We start from the raw sequence: 24,919 nt of genomic DNA, 5'->3' as shown, positions 1-24,919 counted from the left end.
TATCTTGGCACCCTTGTTGATTTGTGTCTTATTTTATTAGACAGGTCCTAAATGTGCCACCCAAGTGCAGACTCAGTCAGTTTGACTTAGGATCATGTCTGGGCCAAGGAGAAATTTTTTCCCTAAAGGTATCCAAGGACATCAGGGTAGAGTCATTCCCCAGGAGTGGCCAGAGGGTGGGAATGACAGATTAGAGGACTGGGAAAATGGAGGACAGTGGCTTGTGCACGGGACCTCTTTAGAGACCAGGGAGGGGAGAGACTTCAGGGTACAGAGTGAGAGAGACTGGCTGAGACAGACCAGAAATGGGATATTCCCAGCTGGTCCTCGGTGTTACTTATAACAGGGAAACTTCTAAGTTTCTTTGTGTGTGTGTGTGTTTTAAGACACTCCAATTGTAGGAACTGTGGAGGAAACCCCACCATTCTGCACAGGATTTAGGTTTTATGAGGTTTTCCCATACATATCTGCTTGGTTTCACCTGGTGCCCCCCCCTTCTCAACCAAAGCCCCTCCCACCTTTCTTTCAGAACTGGTTTCATTTATGGGAAATTAACCAGAGGTAGATTGTATTACACAAATAACTTGAGTTTCCTAGCTTAAAGACAAACCCATTGACTGCCACAGTTACCACTAGCATCTGTGTCTCCCCTTGGTGTACAGGATGGTTTTGAAGCCTCTGAGGTCTAATTCAGATCCATTGGTATCAGAAGGTTCTATGCAAGCTGCTGAGGGAGAGGAGAGATCAGTCATCTTACCCAGGTGTGAGGCCTGTGAACTTCAGTGATGACTAGACCCTCAAGATATCCTTGATGATGCATGAATGATGTTCTGACTTCTAGAGTAACTAACAGCTATGCGATCAGCCTTACAGCCTGTTTAGTGGGAAATAATTCACTCCTGGTAATGTTAGCCTAGTCAGCTGCAAAACAGGCCATAGACCCTAATAGGGAATTTACTGGCATCATTTCCCTAAACAAGTGCAATTATAAATTGAATTCCAAATATTTGCATACTCACAGATGAGTGTTGTTCCTCAAGAAGCTTCTCTTTTAAATTCATTTTTATATGCATTGGTATGTTGCCTGCACGTGTGTCTGTATGAAGGTTCCAGATTTGCTAGAACTGGAATTACGGACAGTTGTGAGTTGCCTTGTGAGTACTGAAAATTGATCCAGGTCCTCTGCAAGAGAAAACAGTGCTCTTAACTGCTGATCATCTTTCTAGGCCCAATGAAGCTTCTATTTTGCAACAGCTGAGGATGGTTACAGGAGTCCACAGCTGGTCAAAATGAAGATAACAAGTGACAATAGAGTGCCAAGTCAAAGCTGATACATCTACAATATAATCCTATACTTAAGCCTTAGATACATCTGCAATGTAACACTATATCTAAGCCTTAGATACATCTGCAATGTAACACTATATCTAAGCCTTAGATACATCTACAATGTAACACTATATCTAAGCCTTAAATACATCTACAATGTAACACTATACCCAAGCCTTAGATACATCTACAGTGCAGTCCTATAGCTACAATGCCTGCCCTATATCCAAGCTTTAGGAAATCGGTAAGAGAGAGAAAGAGGAGAAGAAAGACTGTAAGAGCCAGGCAACTAGGGTGCCTGATCTACAAAGTGTCCCCAAACCTGATGGGAAGCATGCTCCCACGAAGTCTCAGCACTATGGCTGATTGAATAAGTCTGCCATCATGACAAAACTAGCTGATGTGCTAACATGGATGGAAAAATCAACAGTCCTACCCATAGATGAAGAGGTACAAGGGTGTTGGAGATACCCCACATTAACATTGAGATGCCTGAGACCCTGATGACAAGGAAGCAAAACCTTCTGGGGGTACAGTGTCTCAGAGATTGAGGCTATGGCCTCTTGTGGGCCCCAGTATAAGTACTGAGAGGCCCCAAGACCTGCTTCTTTGGCATAAGCACCTTGTGATGTCATTTCTGCAACTATTCTAAGTACTTATCTATTCACTGTTCCTTCTCCTTCCACCTTCCTTGATTAAACCAGTATTTGGTGACCTGGCAAGACCTAGTAGGAGCCCACTTGATATCCAGAAACTAGATGTTACCAATAATGCTAAAGTGAAAGCTGTTCAGAATTCAAGAGAAATGTGTGTTATGGTCACTTGATCAAGGTGGAAATGAAAGTGACCTGGTACCTTGGGCAGACATGAGTAAATTTGGGACTGCCCCCAACCCCCGTCGTCATCTGAATCCTGTATAATTAAAACAGGACGTTTTATTACAAAACTGAGGGTGGAATAACATGCAGATATTTCTCAGATAGTCAGCAATAGGTTCCTTGGGTTCAGGGATGATAATGGCAGCCCCCTAAAAATTCTTCATTCAGGTTAAGTGAGGATGTTTTTGTAGATACAGAGGAATCCTGGATGTTTGACCTGGATTGGAGATCCACAGACTTCAAGGTTAGCAGTGTGACCTCATGTCTGCCTTTTTATGAAACCACACTGCCACACGTGTCTGAAAGACAACGGCTCTGCAACCATAACACTGCTGACACAGACCTCACCAGACACTAGAAGTCAGGGGATATTCTTTTAAAAACTGTGCTTGCTGCCAAACTTTTATGTTTGAGATTTCATAGTCCCCCCCCCCTTTTTTTTGTTCTAAATCTGCACTACTCTGTATCACAAGAAAATGTTGGCACAGGACAATAGAGAAGCATTTACACACACCCCCCATGAACTTTGTAATCCAACTTCCTTGTATGATTTCAATAAAAGACTGGGGCTGAGTCAAGTCTATCTGGGCATTCTGACTCCTGAGTTCAGAAAGCTCTCACGGAAATGAACAAGCCTGTCAGCTTCCTCAACTGATGTATTTTCTTATTTGCCTACCAGGTATCCTTAGTCCCTGACAGCCCCCGACACTTGGAGGCTGGACCCCAGCACAAGTGGTTGCTAAGAGTGGGAGAATCAGTTTCCTCCAGGAACAAGCTCCTAGATGGGCTGTCCAATCCCATGTGGTCAGCCCTAGATGTGTGTCTATTTTAGCAATAGTAAACAAACTCAGTGGGTTGCGTGTGTTTGAATGAGAATGGCTTCAATAACATTATGTATTTGGAAACAATTCTTGCAGTGGTCCTCAACTTGCCAAATGTGAGACCCTTTAAAGCAGTTTCTCATGCTGTGATGACCCCCAACCATAAACATATTTTTGTTGCTTCCAACTGTAATTTTGCTACTGGTATAAACTATAATATATATCTATTTTCTGATAGTCTTGGGTGACCAATGTGAAAGGGTTATTCAACCCACAAAGGAGTTGTGACCCACCAGTTGACAAATGCTGATTTGGTGGAACTGTTTGGGAAGGATTAGGATGCATGGCCTGTTGGAGGTGTTTCATGGAGATGAGGTTTGCAGTTTCAAACCCATGTCATTCTCAGTGAGTTCTCCCTCCTCCCCCCCCCTCCCTCCTTCCCTCCCTCCCGCTTGTGGATTAGATATAAGCTCTCAGCCACTGTTCAGTGACATGCTTGCCTGCCTGTTGACACACTTCCTACCATAATGTCATAGGCTCTATGCCTCTAGAACTGTGAGCCCCCAAATTAAATGCTTTCTTTCATAAGTTGCCATGCACATTGTGTTTTGTCTCAGCAATATAAAAGTCAGTAATAAGAAAGGGGAGGGTGAGACAGGCAAATCTCTGAATTCAAGAACAACCTGGTCTACAGAATGAGATCCAGGACAAGCAGGACTATACAGAGAAACCCTGGCCATACATAAATAAGAGCAACAGCATATGTCTTTGTTAGTCAGTAGTGGCTCACACCTTTAATCTCGGCATTTGGGAACATGGGAGGCAGAGGCAGGTGAATCTCTGAGTTCTAGGACAACCTGGTCTACAGAGTGAGTTCCAAAACAGCCAGGGCTACACAGAGAAACCTGTCTCCAACAAACAATCAGTCAAACAACAACAACAAAGCAGAAAGAAAGAAAACAAAGAAGACATTATAAATTTTCTATAAGAGTGGGTAGATGTAGGAGGAGATGAAGGCAAGTGGGAGGGGGTGATGTAGTTGAAGCATTAATGTATGGACTTCTCAAAAGAAGAAGAGGAGGAGGAAGAGGGGGATGCTCATAATCATTTGTACCTCTAGTTCCATAGTCTCTAATGTTCTCCTCCATGGGCACCAGTCATGCACATGGTGCACAGCCAGACACGCAGACAAAACACCCACACCCATAAACATTTTAATTAAAATTTAATCTTTAGAAGTATTTAGAAACCCAGTAGTTTCGAAAAGGGTTTTGGAGAGTGGTGAAAGATGTGAGGACGTACACTTCGGGTCAGACCGTCTCTGGTTACATCAGTCCAAGTCACGCGGAGCAGCAGCTTTGAGTAGCAATTTTATGAAAGCGTTTGAAAGGTCAGAAGCCCAATGCTGGCATTTATTTTAATTGTTGCCAACCCACAGGCTTCATCTCGCGCTGCAAAGCTGCTGTGAGCCAATCACAGGCTTCGTCTCTGTCTGCACTGCTGCTGTGGGCCAATCATAGGCTTCGTCTCTGTCTGCACTGCTGCTGTGGGCCAATCACAGGCTTCGTCTCTGTCTGCACTGCTGCTGTGGGCCAATCACAGGCTTTGTCTCTCTCGGCACTGCTGCGAAGGCTGAAGCAGAGAATGTTCTCCTCATCTCCTCCACACTCCGGGCTGCTGGAGAAACTCTTCCAGTACATAGACCTCCACCAGGATGAGTTTGTACAGGTAGGAGGAGCCACGTGTGATGCTCTGCTTGTTCCCTTCAGAATCTGGTGGCAGCAATTTACTGAGAGATGTGGAATTTTGTGCCCAGAGATATGATTCCATTCAAAATGGTGATAACTTCTTACTAGGATAAAATATCAGGACACATTAGATTTGTAGCAGAGATCCTTTAGTCCTGGACTCTAGAAAGACACTCTCTGTCCCTGGCTGGTGTTGACAGCACCTCCGTGAGATCATGATTATTCTAGTCCATCTTAGCCCACAGATAATATTCCTTAGCTGCCGACGGTCTTTTACACGTCAGTGCCAACCTTGATAGTCCTTGCTTCATTTCTAACACCAGCCTGGTTACCAGGACAGGGGAAGAAGAATAGAAAGGGGCCTTGGAGTAGTAGGAAAGCAGTAGTCGCTGCAGGTCCAAGGTCTTACTGGGCAACTTCCCTCCCCCGTCTCCAAGGGCTCTTGTCCTTCTGTTGGCATCTGGCCCAAGACCAAGCTTGGGTGTTTTTTGGTGGTTTGGTTTTTTTTTTTTTTTGTGTTTTTGTTTTTTTAAAACAGGTTCACATGTAGCCCAGGCTATCCTGAACTCAACACCTGGTAGACAATAGCCCTGGATTCCTGATCCTTCTGCTTCTGCCTCTCGGGTGCTAGACTGTAGGTGTGCTCCATTGTGCTTGACGCCCCACACCGTGTTAGTGCACTGGTCGCATCCATCTACCAGTAATTAAGAATATTGTCATGCAAACAGAGACGAAGCCTTTGTGTTTAAGCAAAGGTACAAGGTTGACTCCCCAGGCCAGTGTTCCTAAACATGGCCTCCAAGTAACCCTTCCTCCTCTGCAGTGGTCAGCTGACAGGAAGACCTCCTGGGTTTCTGGAATTCCAGCAGAATTTCCAGAGTCAGTTGAGATACACTGTCTAGTGCGAACTAAGGGCAGGTGTGGGCTTTCTGTCAGAGCATTCTCTCTCCCAGCCTCCTCAAACTTTTCATTCCCGTCAGGGGTGGGGGTGAGTGTCAGCAGTTCCTGCTCTACACACTCTGGGTGAAAAATGTAAAACTTATGTTCCCTAAATAAGTTCCCTATCATAAAAACGTAATGCTATAGCCAGGAAAGAGAAATCAAAAAGTAAGAATCGGAGTCAAGGTCAGCTGCAAATAGATACCGCTTTCCCATTAACAACGGTGGTGCTCCGCTGGGCATGTGGGCGCACACCTGTAGTCACAGGACCTATGAGGCAGAGAGAAAAGGACTCTCATAAGTCCTCAGTCATTCTGGTTTACATAGTACCGAAACAGAAAAAGTTTTGGCGTAAGCAGTTCAGGTTCCAGTAATGGACCGTGAGTGATGATTATGAATTATACACTGTGGGCGCCCTCAGCCCTCAGTAAATGTTGTAGGACCTTACAACAGAGTGGCCACTGTCTGCCCGGAATTCGGGAGCACCCTCCTCTTATTAATTTATTTGCTTCTTATTTTTTGTGAATGTGTGTGAGCCTGTATACCGCATGCCTGCTGGAATCCTTAGAAGCCAGAAGAAGGCACTAGATGCCATGATTGGCAGTTACATGAAGTTGCGAGGCACCATGAGAGTGATGGAAACCGAATCTGGGTCTCCTACAAGAGCAGGAATTGCTCTTAACCAGTGAGCCAATCCCTCTAGCCCACTCTTCTTTACAGTTGGAAACCTGAGGCTGAGAGGTTAAGGAGTTCTCGAAGGCATGTAATGCCACAGCTGAGGCAGGCAGGGTACCGAAACTCACATTGATGAGTTCACGCCCTGGTCATGCTGCCAAGGATCGAATGTGTAGAAGAAGGCTGGCTGCATTCTCTCAGTGGACTCCACCATATTGCTGGTGTCAGACACTTCTGGTCTCCAGGTTTTTAATTAAACCCTGAGCTCATCCATCAAGGTTGTGTATGTGCTTGTGTGTGTGTATGTTTGTGTGTCTCTGTGTGTGTTTGTGTATCTGTTTGTGTGTGTGGAGGGGTGTGTATGTGTGTGATTTCCTCAGGTGCTGTCCACTTGGTTATGTTTTGTTCTTTGTTTGTTTGTTTTGAAACAAGCGTCTATCAGACAGTCTCAGCGGGAGAGCCACTGAGCCTCTGAATCCACAGTCTTTGTCTTACCTGTCCTAAGGCTATAAGCATGAACCACACTGTCCCGCTAATGTTTTACAAAGCCAGCTATGAGGGACAAAATTAGGGTTCTCATGCCTGTAAAGCTCCACAGCTGAAATGTTTCCCCACTCCGACACTGGCTGTCGAGCATCCCTGAGTTTTTAAACTAATCTGCAGGAACTGAAGAGGAGTTAGAGGCTCGTCTTCCATCAGCCCCGACCCGGCTCTGTGCCCTACCTGATAACCTCCTCATTGTGTTTCCTCGCAGACCCTGAAGGAGTGGGTGGCCATTGAGAGTGATTCTGTGCAGCCCGTACCACGTCTCAGACAGGAGCTCTTCCGGATGATGGCCTTGGCTGCAGACAAACTCCGGAACCTGGGAGCTGGGGTGGACTCTGTAGACCTGGGTTCTCAGCAGGTACCAGGGGTCTCCTTCCAGCTCAGGACACTCCATGTCTGTGGCCATCTTCCTTCGGTGGTGTCAAGAGATACACTTACTCAGATCCTCGATGAAATACCCAGAGTCCAGGTTTCCCATAAACGTGAAACATCGCATCTAGTCTACAATGAGATTGTGCTGGGGATTTCTGGTCGTCGCAGGGCTGGGGGCAGGCAGAGAAGAAAGTGGAGGCCATGAGTGTGGGCCAGTTTGGTATTTGTTACACACTTGCCCCTCTAGTTCTCCAAGTACTTACCCCTTGCCTTTTCTTGCCCCTTTCCCTGAAAGCACTGTTCGGAGAGTGTGCTCTTTCCCTGTAACCTTTCTACTTAGGGTTCCCATTGCTGCAAAGAAACACCATGACCAAAAAGCAGTTCAGAAAGAATAGGGCTTGTTTGGCTCACACTTCCACATCACTGTTCATCTTTGAAGGAAGTCATGACAGGGACTCACACAGGACTGAATCCTGGAGACAGGAGCTGATGCAGACGCCATGGAGGGATGCCGCTTACTCATTCACTTTCAGGACTTGCTCAGCCTGCTTTTAGTACCCAGGACAACCAGACCTCACTCACAACGGAATGGGTCCTCCCCAACCAATCACTAACTAAGAAAATGCCCCACGTCTGGATCTTATAGAGGCATTTTCTCAATTCAGATGTCCTCCTTTCAGATAACTTTAGCTTGTGTTGAGTTGATATAAAAACACCCAGCACAGAACCATTGCTTAGAACTGCCTACCATTCTTCCAGGGCAGATATACATTAAAGCATCCAAGGTCTCCTTTCCCACGGAGAACTTCAGACCCATCAAAGATTAGATTTCCAGGATTTGGGAATCTGCTGCTTTAAGCCATTTGAGATCTGAGTTCTTGGAGAATATTTCCAAACAACTATATACAATTTGGCATTGTATATTGAATAATTACTGATTATTATAAATTCCAATTTTATAATAGAATATAACAATTTATATTCCAAGAGTGCTAGCTATTGGAAGGATATTAGGTGTCTTAGTCAGGGTTTCTATTCCCGCACAAATATCATGACCAAGAAGCAAGTTGTGGAGGAAAGGGTTTATTCAGTTTACACTTCCACATTGCTGTTCATCACCAAAGGAAGTCAGGACTGGAACCCAAGCAGGTCAGGAAGCAGAAGCTGATGCGGAGGCCATGGAAGGGTGTTACTTATTGGCTTGCTTCCCCTGGCTTGCTCAGCCTGCTTTCTTATAGAATCCAGGTCTACCAGCCCAGGAATGGTACCACCCACAATGGGCTGACTCCTCCCCCCTTGATCACTAGTTGAGAAAATGCCTTACAGCTGGATCTCATGGATCAACTGAGACTCCTTTCTCTGAGATAACTCCAGCTTGTGTCAAGTTGACACAAAACAAATCAGTACATCATGAAATATATTTTGCTTTGTGGGTGTATGTGTGTATGTATGCATGTGTGTGTGTGTGTGTATGTATGTATTTGGGACAGACTCTTACCATGTAGCCTTGGCTGGCCTTGAATTCACTCTATAGACCAGATTGGTACAAAGACAGAGATCTGTCTGCTTTGGCTATTTAGACCTAGGAATAAATAAATGCATCACATAGGCAGACATTGCATGAAGTTCAGAGATGGAGAAAGGGATCCTCAGAAAAGATGATGTAAGCTTTACAGGGACTCAAGCGTAGAGACAGGACTTTGTTGTGAATGTTCTAGAAGAAGAGAGAGTAGGTACTCTTTGGGTTTTGTTTGTTTTAATGTTGTGATTACTGTCCCACAGATGCCTGACGGTCAGAGTCTTCCCATCCCTCCTATCTTACTGGCCGAGCTGGGGAATGATCGTAAGAAGCCCACCGTATGCTTCTATGGGCACCTGGATGTTCAGCCAGCTCAGAAGGACGACGGGTGGCTCACAGACCCCTACACCCTGACAGAGGTGGATGGTCAGTGTCATCTGGTCCCAGGACTGATGGTTCAGGACTGTACACAGGTACTCAGGATAGTGGAGAAAGAGTCATGGTTTCAAGCCAAACACTAGAAACCATAAAAAGTGGAAAAAAATATAGATCAGTAGTAAAGTGCCTGATCTACATAATCCAGGTCCTAGATTTGATCTCTCTCTCTCTCTCTCTCTCTCTCTCTCTCTCTCTCTCTCTCTCTCCAGAGAGAGGGTTAGAGAAATTCTGTTTTCATATCAAAGAAGTTCATTTTCTTCCATTTGTGGAAGCACCGGTGAACCCTGTATCTGTGTGACTCTGTGGGGTGAGGTCCCAGGCCAGAGAGGACAGTTGTCTAGGTCACAATTTATTTTAGCATAGCTAATTTTTATATTGTAAAAAAAAGAAGAATGAAAGAAGAAAAGCCAATAGAGATAGGCACACATCCACATTTCATTATTCCTCCAGTGGACAGACAGATCTCAGCATGAGAGACTGTGCTGGGTACTGTTCAGCAGCAAGCACTCTGGTGTATGAAGGAACCTGGATAAAACAGCTGAGCTCTAAGACTAGTGAGGGGTGTGCTTGAACAAGCTTGCCTCATATACTGGTGTTGAACACCCTGTTTGTATATAAGAATTTATGTCTTACATTGCTTTTGTTTGTTTTGCTGGTTTGTTTAAGACAGTGTCTCAAGCTGGCAAAACAACACACACACATAATAAAGTAAAATAAAATCTTTAAAGAGGATAAATTATTCTGGAGTCAAATATGAATGACCGTGGCCCAGGAAAGCAGATTCACATGTCTCAAAATAACATGCTCTACTGTAGAAGCAGTTGTCTGAGAACTGAGAAACTCATCACTTTTGACAGATACAGGGCCAGGGACCACACACAGGTGGGTCACATAAGTCAAGAAAAAAAGTCTGCAGAAGTTACAGATGCTATCTGATGACATGTTTTCCTTTTGGATTGGTGAAACTTAGGGGTCTACTCAACATACGTTCTCCAAGCTTTGGGGTTCATAAGGATGTTCAGGTCATATATAGGGCTGGAAAAAAATGGGGTCCCAAGAGAACTAAAAATATCCCCCAAGTGTTTGGCTTTGGTCTGCAATATTTTAGCTAACTGTAATCACAAAGTTCAGTCACTTGGCTTTGTAAAAATTTCTAATACAGGTAAGGATTGTCTTTTATCTCAGAATTTGAGTTCCTATTGCTTATGTAACTTGACAGACATCCCTGTACCATTTCAAATGTTTTCTCCTTCCATTTTCAAAGGGAAACTGTATGGCCGGGGAGCGACAGACAACAAAGGCCCTGTCTTGGCTTGGATTAATGCTGTGAGCACCTTCAAAGCTCTGCAGCAGGTAGGTAGCCAGCTGCGCTTGAGAGACGGTGGCAGCCCTGAGGCAACTGTAGTCAAAACAGCTCGGAGTTGCTTGCCCTGGCCTCAGAGCACCTCACTGCATACTCACATCCCACAATGACCCTGAGTACCTATCATGCCTCAACTGTTTTAAAGAGGAAAGTAAAAGCTTGGGAAAGTTACTCAGAGCATCCCAGCCAGAGAGCATCATTCTGGAAGCATGGATCCCAGCCTGCAACATCAGCCACACCAAAAGCTGAACATGGAGCTCAGCAAGCAAAGGCGCTCAAAGCCAGTGGCTGGTTTTGATCCCTAGGACCTAGAGGTGGAAGGAGAAAATCACACCCTTTACATGTGTACTGTGGTGTGTGGTGTGGAAAAGCAGAGTACAGTGCTGGGGAAACTGTTCCATGGCTACCTCAATCCAGGACTTCAGTTCAGACCCCCAGCATCCGCAGTGCAATGCTGGATGAGGTGACGTATTTCTACAGCTCCAGTGCCAAGGTCTGGGAGATAGGTAGATCTGGGAGCTTGCGGATGAGCCAGACTTGGTAAGCAGTTCAGTGAGAGACTCTTAAAAAGAAATAAGGTAGAGAGAAATAGAAAGATTTGATGTTGACCTCTGTTCTCCACATAAGCATGCATGGTTGAGTGACCCTGTACACCCATGTGCACCCATGCATACAAGGCTCTTACACAGACAGCCTATGACAAAACCCACGAGGAGCATAACACATTCCCTAGTACCATGTCACATTTCAGTGAGTAATCGTGAGACCTGGTTTTCAAAGATACACAAATTTAGTCAGACAAAACTTTGAAGGTGACATCCCATATCCAGGATATATAAAAACCCTAAGATCCATTTTGTTGAAAGATCAAAGACTTTGAGTAACTCAAAAGTAGATTGAATGCATTTGAAATATAACATTCTTAAAGGAAACTTATCCCGAGGTCTAATCATCTTTCAAAGGAAAGAATTCTCCTTTACCATGCTTAGAATTGTGGAACCCAAAGAGCAATTTGTAACCAAACCTTTCTTCAAAAACACCTCAGGTGAACTAGAGAGATCATGCAGTTGGTAAAGTACTTGTCATGCAAGCATGAAGCCTCATGTTCAAATCCAAAGGACCCACATAAAAGGCTAGTTGTTCATACCTGTAACCCCAGTGTTTAGGAAACAGGAAGATCTCCCAACTCTTTGGCCCGCCAGTATAGCCAAAGTGATGAGCTCCAGATTCAGTGAGAAAACTTGTCTTGGAAATTAAGATGGAGAATAACTGAAGAGCACATTAGACATAGACCTCCAGCCTCCACATGCGTGTACCCACATGTGCACACACCTATTGACATACATATCACATACATGTGTGCGTGCGCACATACCCATACATGCACACACCCTAAACTCACATACACACGTACATGCACATAAGCACTGATGCACACACACCAGACTCACACACATACACACATGCACACAGTTCCTTCCTTTTATGGGAAAGGATGCCTCTGTCCTGTCCCTTTCTGTCCCATCCTGCCACCCCAACTTTTTGAATTACAGTCAGGCATTGCAGAATGAGTGCCATGGTCTTTAGGGTCTCTTTTCCAAAGCCTGTCCTAGCAGTAAATCGAAGCACCCCATGGAATCTGCCTGCTAGCCTTACTTTGCTTCTCCTCTGCTGCTGTTAACAGAGCTTCTGGGAGGACAGACAACCCACACGTAGAATATAGATGAGTATTTTGTGTATCTGTACCAAATGCAAGCTTATACCTAAAACCTTGCTTGAGCACATTGTACAGTCTCCGTGTTCTGCTGCTAATCCAGGATCTTCCCGTGAACATCAAGTTCATCCTGGAAGGGATGGAAGAAGCTGGTTCTGTCGCCCTGGGGGAACTTGTCGACAGAGAAAAGGACCACTTCTTCTCCAATGTGGACTACATTGTGATTTCAGATAACCTGTGGCTCAGCCAGAGGAAACCCGCTCTCACCTATGGAACCCGGGGGAACTGCTACTTCACGGTGGAGGTACGGGCAGGCTCCACCTGTGGAAGGAGACTGGGGCTGTGGACAGGATAGGGGAATTATGGAGGACCTTGAAGAAAAAGTCAGGACATTCTCACTTGGGGCTCATGGCCTGGGCAGTCACAGAGGTCTTGGGGCTTGAGGGTGTGGTTCACAAACTCCTGAAATCTTAGACTGAGTATATACTAAGTGTATTTGCTCTAAAGTCCTAGAGGTTTCTCTCAGAGCTGAGGGTATAGGATCTGAAGGCAGCAGTAATACCTACCAGATGACTGCCTAGTCAGAAGCTAGGCTAGCACTTTGTAACATCCCCTGTTGTTGTGATCCTGCTGGCCTTGGTGGCAGGGGACCATAGTGCTATGGTCACAAGGTAATAAAAGGCTGAGGGCATCAGAAGCATCATGTTGTGACACACCCGAGCCTTGTGTAGATGTCTTTATGTCCGAGCTTTGGTTTCCTATCTCAAATGTTAGCATAATCCTCTTACCCCGCCCCAAGATTATTCTTCCTTTTAAACTGTTTTCAGTAATACAGGCAACCTGTAATAGCACACACAATTTATAAAATAGAGTGGATCATTAATTAGCCACTTTAGTTTTCTCACATGAAAGGTTTCTCTCCTGGAAATGATGGAAATATCCAAGCATAGGCACTTATGAGAGTTAAATGACTTATGAGATTCATGAACTGGCTAGTTGTGGTGGCACATGCCTTCACCCCAGCACTCAGGAGGAGAGGCAGGCAGGCAGGCAGGTCTCTGTGGGTTCAAGGCCAGTCTGTTCGACATAGGCAGTTCCAGGACACCCAGGGATACACGGTGAGATCCTGTATTGAAAGAACAAAAACAAAACAAAAAAGGGTTTGAACCAGATATAAATATGTTGCATCTTTATGATTTTTTGAAATGACAATGTGCATTTTTTACAGCTGAAAAGGCAATGCTTGGGGATATAGCTCATGAAGAAGCACTTGGTTGTCTGTGTGCCTGGTAACTCTGCTCCATCTCAGCACTTCATGACAGAGTCAAAGAGGGAGAGGGAAGGGGGAGGGGAGGGAAAGGGAGGGGAAGATGAAGGAGGCAGAAGAGGAGAGGAGAAGAAAAAAGAAAAAGTGGGAAAAGAAAACATGTTCCCTTTGTTGAATGTTAATCAATGTGCTGATGCTAACCCCAGTGGTTCATGACTGAGTAAGTCAGCGCTAACTTACAGGAACTCACTGTGAGGAGACACAGGTACTCAGGGAGATAGTGTGGGAGGGCTGGGAAGACAGAAAGCAGAAGTTGGGGTGCCTGGTAGAAGTCTTTGTCCACAAAGCTGGCTGTGAGAAGAAACAATGGGGTCACTGCTGGAAGGAGCACAGGCTGAACCCCAGAGAAGCTTCCTGAGGCCGTGGAAGGAGGGGGGAGGGGTGAAATCTTGTGCCAAGGAAGGAATTAGCCTCTCTTGAGAAGGTGTCAGGTAGACAGAGGGTGAGGATGGTAGAGCATCTTGTTTTGCTGTTGGCCTCTTTCCGCCCCCTGCTGGGTAGGAAGAAGATTTACACAGAGCAAATTGATGGCCATGGGCTTATCTATGAGTAAGAGACCCGACTAGAGCCTCGGCGTCGGGCAGTATCAAGGGTGTGGCATCATGGGTCCATGTAGGTGGATCCTGTGCTCTGCGTCCAGAACAGGGAGCTCCGTGAGGAGTGGTTTGATGCAGGCTGTTAGCTGTGATGTAGAGTAGTGAGAATGTGTCCCAACAGAGACCACAGAACACTGGAGATCATGAGCACAAATGGAACTGGATATCCTAATGAGGACCAAGATTGGTCAGTGAAGTAGCTCAGGATTTCAGATGCGAGGCTGTCTACCCAGCACGATTTAGTTAGTCCGGGTGCCTACTCAAGTAAGCCTTCCCTCTGACGTGAGCAGATGGGAAACCAGTCTTCCACAAAGGGTGTGTGAGGGCAGGGGAAGACTGCTGGGCAGGAATGGCAGAAGGAATGGACTGCGGACAGTACTAAAGCTCACGTGGTAACTGATGGCTCAAGCCACAATGAAGTAACCGTAGATGCTGAATTCTGTTCCAGGTCTTCAGAAACTGGAAGCACATTCTAGCGGCGTACACTCTGAGCAACCACAGTTTTAGGTTTAGGTTTAGAGGAAAGGTTCATAGCTACGAGGATGACAACTGATGACAACTGAGAGGTAGGGGGTGGTACATGACACCGTGAGAGCCACTCCAAGCTTCTGAGACAAAATCATTCATGGAGGAAGCTGTAGAAGAGATAGGCAGAAAAGAATCACGAGGAGAAAATCAGGGAAATGACTCTGGGTGAGAGCACTTGCTGTGCACTCATTAGGGTCTGATTAGCCATTACCCACGTAAAGCTGGAGATGACCATGGGTGCCTACAACCCTTGCATTGGGGGATTGGCCAGCTTCCATAGGCAAATTGTCGAACCTCAGGTTCAGTGAGAGATTCTACCTCCAGGAAATAAAGTGGACCGTGTAAAGAGAGACACCTGACATTCTTTGTTCACAATGCACACCCTTGCACACAAGTACACACACACACACACACACACACACACACCCATATACTCACCATACTCCACACACACACACACACACACACACACACACACACACACACACACTCCACGTGGGGCAAGTGGAGAAAGAGAGTGTTACTAAAAGAGGCATCAAATAATTGAGTACAATCAAAAAGAGAAAGAACTCCCAGAAATCAAGGTAGGAAGCATTCCAAGAGGTGTCCTAAAGAGCATGAGACAAAGCCAAGCTGAGCAAGCCAGCGATATGAACGGCAATATTTCAGCCAAGGATGGTCTGGCCATCTTAGATAGAACTGTGCTGGGGAGTAGTTGGACAATGAAGGGTCCCACGTCATGTGACTGGGAAACATAAGATGTCTGTAGGTTACCCACCTGAGTCCTGAAGTCCCACTAGGTATACCAAAGGAACCATGGCATGGGTACGTTTATTCTCTTTGATCTACTTTACAGGTAAAGTGTAGAGATCAAGATTTCCATTCAGGAACCTTTGGTGGCATCCTCAACGAACCAATGGCGGACTTGGTTGCTCTTCTAGGTAGTGACACTCTGCACACCAGTTCTATTTGTTCTCCTCTTTCTAGATCATCTCTGAGAAAGGTGATAGTAGGAGAAAAACTATATGCTTAACCCTTTCTTCTCTCCCGTGTTCCCTAAGCTGGTTATGGAGCCCATGCTGTGTGTTATTTCTTTTCATGAACTGACAACTCTGCTTTTACTTATTTTCTATATATTGATTTATTTAAAAGAATTTTTGTATGTAAGTATATATGTGCAGGTACACAAATGTGTGCATGTGCGTCATATGTGTGGGCATGTGTGTAGAGGCCAGCAGTCAATCTTGGGTGTCATCCCTCATTTCTCGTGTGTTGCCGAATTTTATTTTGGGGAGATTGGCATGCAGAGCTTACCAAGTAGGCTAAGCTGACCAGGCTACAAAAGACTTTGTCTCTGCGTCCTCAGAGCTGAGTGTGTAACTGCATGTCACTGTGGCAGATTTTCATCTTTTGAGAAAGGGTCTCACTCTTCAGCCTTGACTAGCCTGAAGCTTGCTATGGGGAGACCAGACTGGTCTTAGACACATGATATCTGCCTGCCTGGGCTTCCTGAGTTTTAAAATTAAAGGTGTGTGCCATATCTCCTGGCACAGTGTCTGAATTTTTTTACATGGGTCTAAGGTATAAATTGAAGTTCCGATGCTTCTATGGCAAGCATTTACTGCTCAGTCCATCTCTGTAGCCCCCAAACCTTTTTTTATTGACTATTAGCATACACTGGAATATTAGGATATATCTTTGGCCATACACAAAATAAGGATCTGAAGAAGTTATAAGAGCCATTCCTGATGCCCTCCAATGCTTCTAGAGCATGGGACAGGAATGACAGCCCCAAGCCAGCTGAAGCACAGGTGCCATCTTCATAGACAATGGAGAACTTCCTGACTCCAGATTAATGACAACTCAGAACAGAGTTAAGTGATGTCATGAGTGAGGCTCTATCCCAGCCGTCTCTGTGCCGTAAGTAGAACCCATAATAGCCCAGCCCTCCATATCCAGGGATTATATAGGTTCTTGGTGGGAGTGACTAGTTGTGGTCATGCACTGCCACAGATCAGTTGCATGAAGTTTAGCATGTTGCTTGATTATTTAGTTTTGGGTTTTCCCAGTTGCAAATGGGCATCATTACATGTCCACCTAGTAAGTTTTCTGATGGTTACTGTTGTTATCTAACACCATGACCAAAAGCAACTTGGGGAAGGAAAAGGTTTATTTGATTTATGCTTCCACATCACTGTTCGTCATTGAAGGAAGTCAGGACAGAAACTAAAACAGGGCTGGATACTGGAGGCCATGGAAGGGTGCTGCTTACTGGCTTGCTCTTCGTGGCTTACTTTGCCTGCTTTCTTGTAGCAGCTAAGACCATCAGCCCAGGGATGGCCCCACCCACCATGGAATGGGTCCTCCTACTTCAATCACCAATTAAGAAGATGCCATATAGGCTTGCCTGTAGCCTGGTTTATTTAGGCATTTTCTTAACTGAGAATCCCTCCTCTCAGATGACCATAGCTGTATCATGTTAACATAAAAGTAGCCAGCACATAAGTGTTATTTTGAGGCTACAGTAGGATATGCATAGAGTATCCAGAGATGATTAATGGTCTGTCCTGGCCAGAGAAAACAGCTCTTATCTTACCAAGGACTCCCGAGATGACAGTGCCAAATATCTGAGTGCTACTTGGCATCACTTTTCAAGGTTGATTGGCATAGAGATGCCAATGTGTTTGCTGACTGCAGTGAACCAGACCTCTGCTCATGACCTCCAACAGGCTGAGCAGTCTGTGCAAACAGTGGTGTTCTCAGAGGTCCTGTTTTCCCAGGCTTCACCCACCTGGTATCTCTTGGCAGCACCAATGCTGCCTAAGCAGAGTCCCCAGGAAGCTAGGAAAACTTAAACTTGAGGGACTTTGCTTGTAGGAGCCTCTTCCACAGCCCCCGTGTAGGATCCTCACAAGTGTGTAGCCACACTTGGTGGATTTGTTTCTTTTAAGGTTCACAGGTTGCACAATACCTCTGTTTACCACATCTGGCAATGTGTTCTTTATGCAAACTTTTTCCTTTGGGTCAGATAGATTGTCTAAATCCTACATGTCAATGTCCCTGGCAGTTAGTACCAGACAGATATAAGCAGCCTGCATGACCAAACTTTGAGAGGCCATTATTAAGGTCCTCATTAGCAACTTTATTTATAGCATTTCCTTCATTGTGACCCCAAATTAAAATTAAACAGTGAAGTCAATCTACATTTTAATTACCTATCTATGTATCATCTATTTATCTATCTATCCATCCATCCATCCATCTATCCATCCATCCATCCATCCATCCATCCATCCATCCATCCATCCATCCATCCATCTGCCTGTCTTCTATGTCTATTTCTATAGCTATTCATTATTTAGCTGACTACATACCTATTTTCTTTGTATTTTTAATTTTTCTAAGACATTAATATAGGTAGGCAGTAGCTCATGCTTGACAACTTCAGCAAAAATACAATAAGCATTTCACCTTTAAAGATTCCTGATAATATACAACTTAATATTTTGGAGCAGGGATAACTGATCTTTTTGCCAGATTAATTCCTCCTTCCTTTTTTCATCATCAAATATTTATTTATTTTTCTTAGTGTTACACTGTAGCTCAGAATGTCCTGAAATTCACAACAATCCTCCTGTCTTAGCTGCCAGGTGCCTGGAATAAATCACTATTCCCAGTTTCATATTGTTAAATCCCAAGCAATGCATCTCAAGCTTTCCCTCAGAGATGAGGAATGTGTGACATCTCCTTAGAGTGTTAGACTTATGGCTTTAAGCCAGGTACAGAGTTCCACTTAACTTCACAAAAGGAAAAGTTCATAAATGGAACAAAAGCACATATTATACTTCTGTCTGCTTTTGGCACAACCCGAACAGTCCACAATAACGTACCTTCTGGATTTGTGCTCCATACACCTTCTGAGTGCTTGTAGACAATCACAGGAAAGCAAGGTCGATTGCTAATGTTAGTTAAACTGATAGGGAATCTTGCTTGCTGGCATGCTGTGCTGTGGTGGAGAAACATCAGCAGGAGACTAAATGCAGTGCATTGGCTTAGGGTTACATCGAGTCACAATGTCTTTGGAGGAGGTGGTTGTCTTATGTCATCTAGTGACTGTCAGGTAACAAACACATGGGGCATGTTGCTGATGGCCATCATGATGACCAACAGTAACAAATGTTCACTGAACACCTCATGGGTAAAGCCTGTGCTACCCCTGGCTGGGGAACAATATAGAATCAAATAAGTTCCCTGTCTCCAACCGTCAGAAGTTAGGTAGGCAGAGAGGGGGGAGAATGGAATACTGTGCTCACAGATAAATCTCCAGCAATCAGTGGCTTCTCCTCTTCAATTTTTATACTCTGCAATTTTTTAAAGATTTATTTATATATGTAAGTACAATGCCACTGTATTCAGACACACTGGAAGAGGGCATCAGATCTCATTACAGATGGTTGTGAGCCACCATGTGGTTGCTGGGATTTGAACTTAGGACCTCTGGAAGAGCAGTCAGTACTCTTAACCGCTGAGCCGTCTCTCCAGCCTTACTCTGCAATTTTTAAAGATCACAAGGACAGTGGAAAGACCATTGACCCAAGAATGTTTTTTTTCCTTCTTTTTACTGTCTTTGTTTTTGTTTGGTATGGTTCAGACAGGGTCCCTTAGCTTAGGTTGGTCTTCAATTCAATATGTAGCCAAGGATGACTTTGAACTCATGACCCTCCTGACAGAGAGCTGGGATGATGGGTATGCACTACCATGCTTGGTTCATACATTACTAGACATGGAGCCCAGGGCTTCAGAAATGATAGGCAAAGCACTGTATCAAAGGAACCCTAGCCCCAGCCCTGTTTGTCTCATCTTCTGAGACAGAATTGACCATAGATCTCAAATCATCTTGCCATTACCTTTCAAGTACTGAGATTACAGGGAGTGTGAGCCACCATGCCTGGCTGTCAAAGGCATTGTAGATATCTAATATCTAATATTATTTAGAATGTCAAAATTCCAGGTTCTCCTGGGAGCAATGGTTTTTCCAATGGGGGCTGCGAGGACAGCTCCTTCCCCCTTCATGTACTTTCCAAAGTGACTTTATGGTCTCAGGATCATGATGTCCGTGGAAAGTGAGCAGGAGAGAAGCTATTACCTCATGATAGGGCAAATGTATCACCGGTGAAGAACAATATAGTTTCCCTAGTGCAATATTACTTCTAAATAGCAGATGTGAATATTCCGAAGGGCACCTCTATGGATCTCCTTAATCAGATTTCACTGTAAGTGAACTACAAGGGAAGAGAAAAATGGGTAAAAAATCTTTTCTCAGTCAACATGTATGCTCACAGGCATTTTTCTCAGTCTGATAGTGGAGAAGATGGTGGTGCAGAACAAATATTTCAATGTTTAAATCCAGTGTGTACCAAAACATCTAGTTATGCTCAAACCCCAGCATAGCCCACTGAGGATGTCTGGGTTATCACCATCTTCATCAAGAATGCTACTGTCAAGCATCACAGTTCTTTGGGTTAGTCTGCCTTTGATGCTACAGTACTCAGATCTACTTGTCAAAAGTGCCAAAATAACAAAAGTTCTGCCAAGTTCTATAAAAAGTTTAAGTGCCAAGATGGCATCCCTCTTTCACACGATCTCCTGGGATCAGCTACCCTGCCTGGCTATGTGGTCTCACTGGTTCCCTGGGGCTCCTCCCCCTGAGTCATCATCCCTCCTCAGAGATCTTTTTGATGCATACTGCTTGACTCCATGGCTTTTTTTTTCCTGGCTGGAGTTATGAACAGGGCCTGAGTCACACATTTCCTGGTCTGTCCTTCATCTGAGACTGTGAGGAAAAGCAAAGAGGTGCATGCTCAAGGAAGGCCTTGTGATTGTTTTATCAGTGATGCTTTTATGGTATTTTTTAACACATAAAATCTATACTAGCGAGGGTCTAGTATATGCTATACTTCAGCATCTGTCTGTCTGTCTATCTGTCCGTCTGTCCATCCATCCATATGTGTGTAGGGTATATGTACATATGAATATTCCTGTTTGTGTGAGGTGTGTGTGTGTGTGTGTGTGTGTGTGTGTGTGTGTGTGTGTAAGGGAAAGCTAAGAAAAGATTTTGGGAAATTTCCGTTTCTTGATAGGTTTATATGAATATATGTGTAAAATACATGCATGCTTATATATTTATGTATATTTAATGATTTATAGATAACATTTCTTAACTTGGAATAAGGTAAAATGCAGCATGAGGCTTGCTTGTGATATTAAAGGTGCAGAGCCACATCTTGGCTCTGACATTGCCTTGGTAACCATTGGAGCAGTCTGACTCAGGCTGAGCCTACCTTGTGAGTATTGTCTTTTTGGCACTACAACCTCTTGGTTAAATGAGATTGTTGCTACTGGTTCTGGCCAGGAGTCAGAAGCAATCATGGGGCTCCTTTTGCCATGGTGGTGGTGGGGGTGTCTTATCTGGCCATAGGACCACAGCATTGGTATTTGTGATCTTTGCATCTCTTCTTTAGGTAGCTTGGTGGATTCATCAGGCCACATCCTAATTCCTGGGATCTATGATCAAATAGCTCCTATTACAGAGGGGGAAAAGACAATGTATGAAAATATTGATCTGGACCTAGAAGAATACCAGAAGAGCAGCCAAGTCGAGAAATTTCTGTTTGATACCAAGGTAAAACCATAATTCCACACATGATTCAAATGAGGATGCTGCTCCCAAATCATGTTCTCCAAGTGTCTAATCAGCACCACACAGTGTGGGTCCATGCATCTCGGTACCCAGGCAAAGGTTAAATTACAAGTCAGTTTTGACATTCACGGTCACTTTCCTCTGGTCTGGATTGGTTGTCCTAGGCAGCAGTTGGTACAGACTTCAACATCTAACCATGAATAATGACTCATTCGGCGGCAGCGTCTTTCTACGGCAGTTTATTAATTTAAATCTCATTCCACTTTCTGTCAGAGAGCTGAACTTTCTGAATGTTCAAAAACTGGGAGCCACTGTCTGAAACACCAGCTCCAACCCTTGTAATCACTCACTTTCTCAGGCATTACCATGACCTCTCTGGGCTGCTGGGTGAGCTACAACATTCCCTTCTCGGGGCTGTGAGGATACTTAGAATTCAGAGCAGAAATTCCTAAGGAACGTAAAGTTCTTTTTCGTCACTTTCTCTTTTTTTAAAAAAGAATATTTTGTTTGCTGAGGGCCGAAGGGATAACTCAGTGGTTAAGCATGTGTTGCTCTTGCAGAGGACCTGAGTTGAGTTTGCAGCCTGAATAGAGTTTATTTGCAGTGCTATGGGAATGGCCCTAGGCTTTGTGCATGTTAAGCAAGTACTCTATTCTTGAGATATACCCCCAATCATTGCTTCTCTCTCTCTCTCTCTCTCTCTCTCTCTCTCTCTCTCTCTCTCTCTCTCTCTCTCTCTCTCTCTCTTATGTATGTACACATGTATGTATGTATGTTTGTATATATATGTATGTATGTATGTATGTATCTATCTATCTATCTACCTATCTATGTATTTTGAAACTAAGTCTCATTATATTTCCCCAGTTGGCCTGAAACTCACTATGTAGACTAGGCTGGTCTAGAACTTACTTACAGAAATCTGTCTGTTTCTGTGCTGGGATTAAAGGTGTGTAAAACCACACCTGACTTGCTTTTCTGATTTTCTGAAGCTGGGCTCATAGTCACTAAGAAGCCAAGGGTGACCTTGGATTTCTGATTATGCCCAGATTATGTTGTAATGGGGACTAAACTGAGCTTTGTGCATGCTAGGCTAGCACTCTGCCCTACTGGGCTACAGTCCAGCCCTCACCCGAGCTTCAGTCACATGTTGTTTGCGTGGTTTAGGAGGAGCTCCTGATGCATCTGTGGAGGTATCCGTCTCTCTCCATCCATGGCATCGAGGGTGCATTTGACGAACCTGGAACTAAAACGGTTATTCCTGGCCGAGTCCTAGGAAAGTTTTCAATCCGTCTCGTGCCCCCCATGACTCCGTCTGTGGTGGAGAAACAGGTAAGAAGTGTCTATTGTCACTAGACCCAACAGTGCTTCTGGGTCCCATACACTAAGGCTAACTAAGCAGTTCTGTAGTTATTGCTGAAGTTCCCCCCCCAATACAAAGAACAGAACAAATGTCAAGAGACCCCCACCAGTCCTGCTTGGGGCAAATCTATTCCCTCAATTACACATGCAGTTACAGAGGTCAGAGAACTAGCCATTTGGAGGTGCAGTGACGGGAAGTTTTTAAACATTAGATGACAGCTATAGAAGGAAGACTGGTTTTCACAGAGATGGAGTGGGCAGGGGACTATGCTTGGCTGGAACCAGAAACTGTTAGGCCCAGGCATTTCTTAGAATGTTTGAAATCAGTGAGTGGAGAGGGCTGTCATAAAAACAGCACTATCTGGAAGGGGTGATTGATATATGGGGTTATCAGCCCATTATTAATTTACCCCCATTTGTTTTCACAGGGAGGAGAATCTTGAACAAGGGAGTGCCGGAAATACCTCAACATGTTTCCTGGTCTCCCTCCCTTGTCAGTCCTCGCTGTCTTAGTCTTGGGCTCTAATTGCATTCTAAAATTCTCCTTCCCTCTTCCATCTGTCCTTCCTGCCTGCTACTTTCCTTCCTTTTGGAAGCAACTGTCCTTCCTGCCTGCTACTTTCCTTCCTTTTGGAAGCAACACTGTTTTGTCTTATAATACACATTCTACAAGGGCAGGACCTTCCTTGTCTCGTTCGAGGCCACATCCTCCTCGGCACCTCGGGGCCAAGACATCCTAGCTGAAGGAATGATGGAAGCAGTCATCTGGAGGCTGGAGCCTCCCAGGGTTAGGGTTAGGGTTAGGGTTAGGGTTAGGGTTAGGGTTAGGGTTAGGGTTAGGGTTAGGGTTAGGGTTAGGGTTAGGGTTAGGGTTAGAGTTGGGTTAGGGTTAGGGTTAGGGTAAGGGTTAGGGTTAGGGTTAGGGTTAGGGTAAGGGTTAGGGTTGGGGTTAGGGTTAGGGTAAGGGTTAGGGTTAGGGTTAGGTTTAGGGTTATGGTTAGGGTTAGGGTTAGGGTAAGGGTTAGGGTTAGGGTTAGGGTTAGGGTTATGGTTAGGGTTAGGGTTAGTCGTCAGTCATTGGAAAGGAGTAAGGCAGATTGTTTAAATGCCTCTTTCACGGCTTAGCTTGAAATTCTTCCACTTTGTGGAATTTCCCAAGATGTGCAACTCCTCCCAAATATTCACTAGAGTGCCACTAGATCAGAAAGCCAACGTCATTGCAATTACGGATCTGTATTTCATTATGGTTCATAATTTGTAGCAAATATCACTGAGCTGCCACTGTGGATGAGGAACTGTGCAGGTATATAGGCTGAGGGGCAATTTTAGCCCATGTTTCCTCTTGGAGTAAAGCTCAAAGGTCTGGAAGCCTCTGTTCACTGTCCCACACCCAGTGGTTTAACTAAGAGTTCACAATGCTCCAACTCGTCAGATGAGGGTTTCCACAGGCTTTTGGGTGGAACACTATACATTCTGCATGAACATAGTCCAGCATTCTTCTTACTATTTACTGTGTCACCTTCTAGGTGACTCAGCATCTCGAAGTTGTGTTCTCTAAAAGAAATAGTTTCAACAAGATGGCTGTTACTATGGTACTAGGACTCCACCCATGGACAGCAAACATCAATGATACTCAGTACCTTGCAGCACAAAGAGCCATCAAAACAGGTGGGGCTTATATTTTTATTCACCCATTTGCAGCAGGGCCAGGACACTTTTAAAAGTCAAATACCAACTGTCTTCTTTATCTGTGGCGCACTGGTTACAGTTTTCTAACCAGATAGAAGCAACAGAAAGAATATGCATTAAAAGGGAGTTTATCTGACTGCTTTTCCTGAGGCTGTCTCGGCATTCCAACAATGGCCGAATTACATTACATTGTGAGGTAGCTGCTTACTCTATGAGACTGGGTGCTAACTTGATGCAGAAGGCCTGGAAGATTCCTGGAGAGCTACTGGTCTTCAGAGGGGTTACTCTGTTTGTCTACATTTCGTGCACTCCATTGCCCCAACCCATGCACTGCTATCTCCCACATTCAGGGTGGTTCTTCTCTCTACCAATTAA

The 24,919-nt window shown here is 44.7% G+C and overlaps 1 protein-coding gene across 1 annotated transcript in view; it reads left to right on the top strand.

Annotated features, from left to right (window-relative positions):
• The window catches only part of CNDP1 (carnosine dipeptidase 1), a gene marked incomplete at its 5' end in the record, with an annotated part of 41,383 nt that overhangs the window by 11,730 nt on the left and 4,734 nt on the right, over positions 1 to 24,919 (top strand). Inside the window, 9 exons of the mRNA XM_080920125.1 lie at positions 4,467 to 4,756; positions 7,145 to 7,294; positions 9,091 to 9,253; positions 10,530 to 10,618; positions 12,446 to 12,646; positions 15,650 to 15,734; positions 21,315 to 21,475; positions 22,661 to 22,825; positions 24,382 to 24,523. Of these exons, the coding sequence (XP_080776251.1) occupies positions 4,467 to 4,756; positions 7,145 to 7,294; positions 9,091 to 9,253; positions 10,530 to 10,618; positions 12,446 to 12,646; positions 15,650 to 15,734; positions 21,315 to 21,475; positions 22,661 to 22,825; positions 24,382 to 24,523 (1,446 nt within the window). The remainder of the gene's footprint in view (positions 1 to 4,466; positions 4,757 to 7,144; positions 7,295 to 9,090; positions 9,254 to 10,529; positions 10,619 to 12,445; positions 12,647 to 15,649; positions 15,735 to 21,314; positions 21,476 to 22,660; positions 22,826 to 24,381; positions 24,524 to 24,919) is intronic.

The sequence above is a fragment of the Micromys minutus genome (genome assembly GCF_963924665.1).
Source record: "Micromys minutus genome assembly, chromosome: 8".
Lineage (NCBI taxonomy): Eukaryota > Metazoa > Chordata > Mammalia > Rodentia > Muridae > Micromys > Micromys minutus.
Note: the sequence above shows the minus strand (reverse complement) of the source record. Positions and strands in the feature narration are given on the sequence as shown.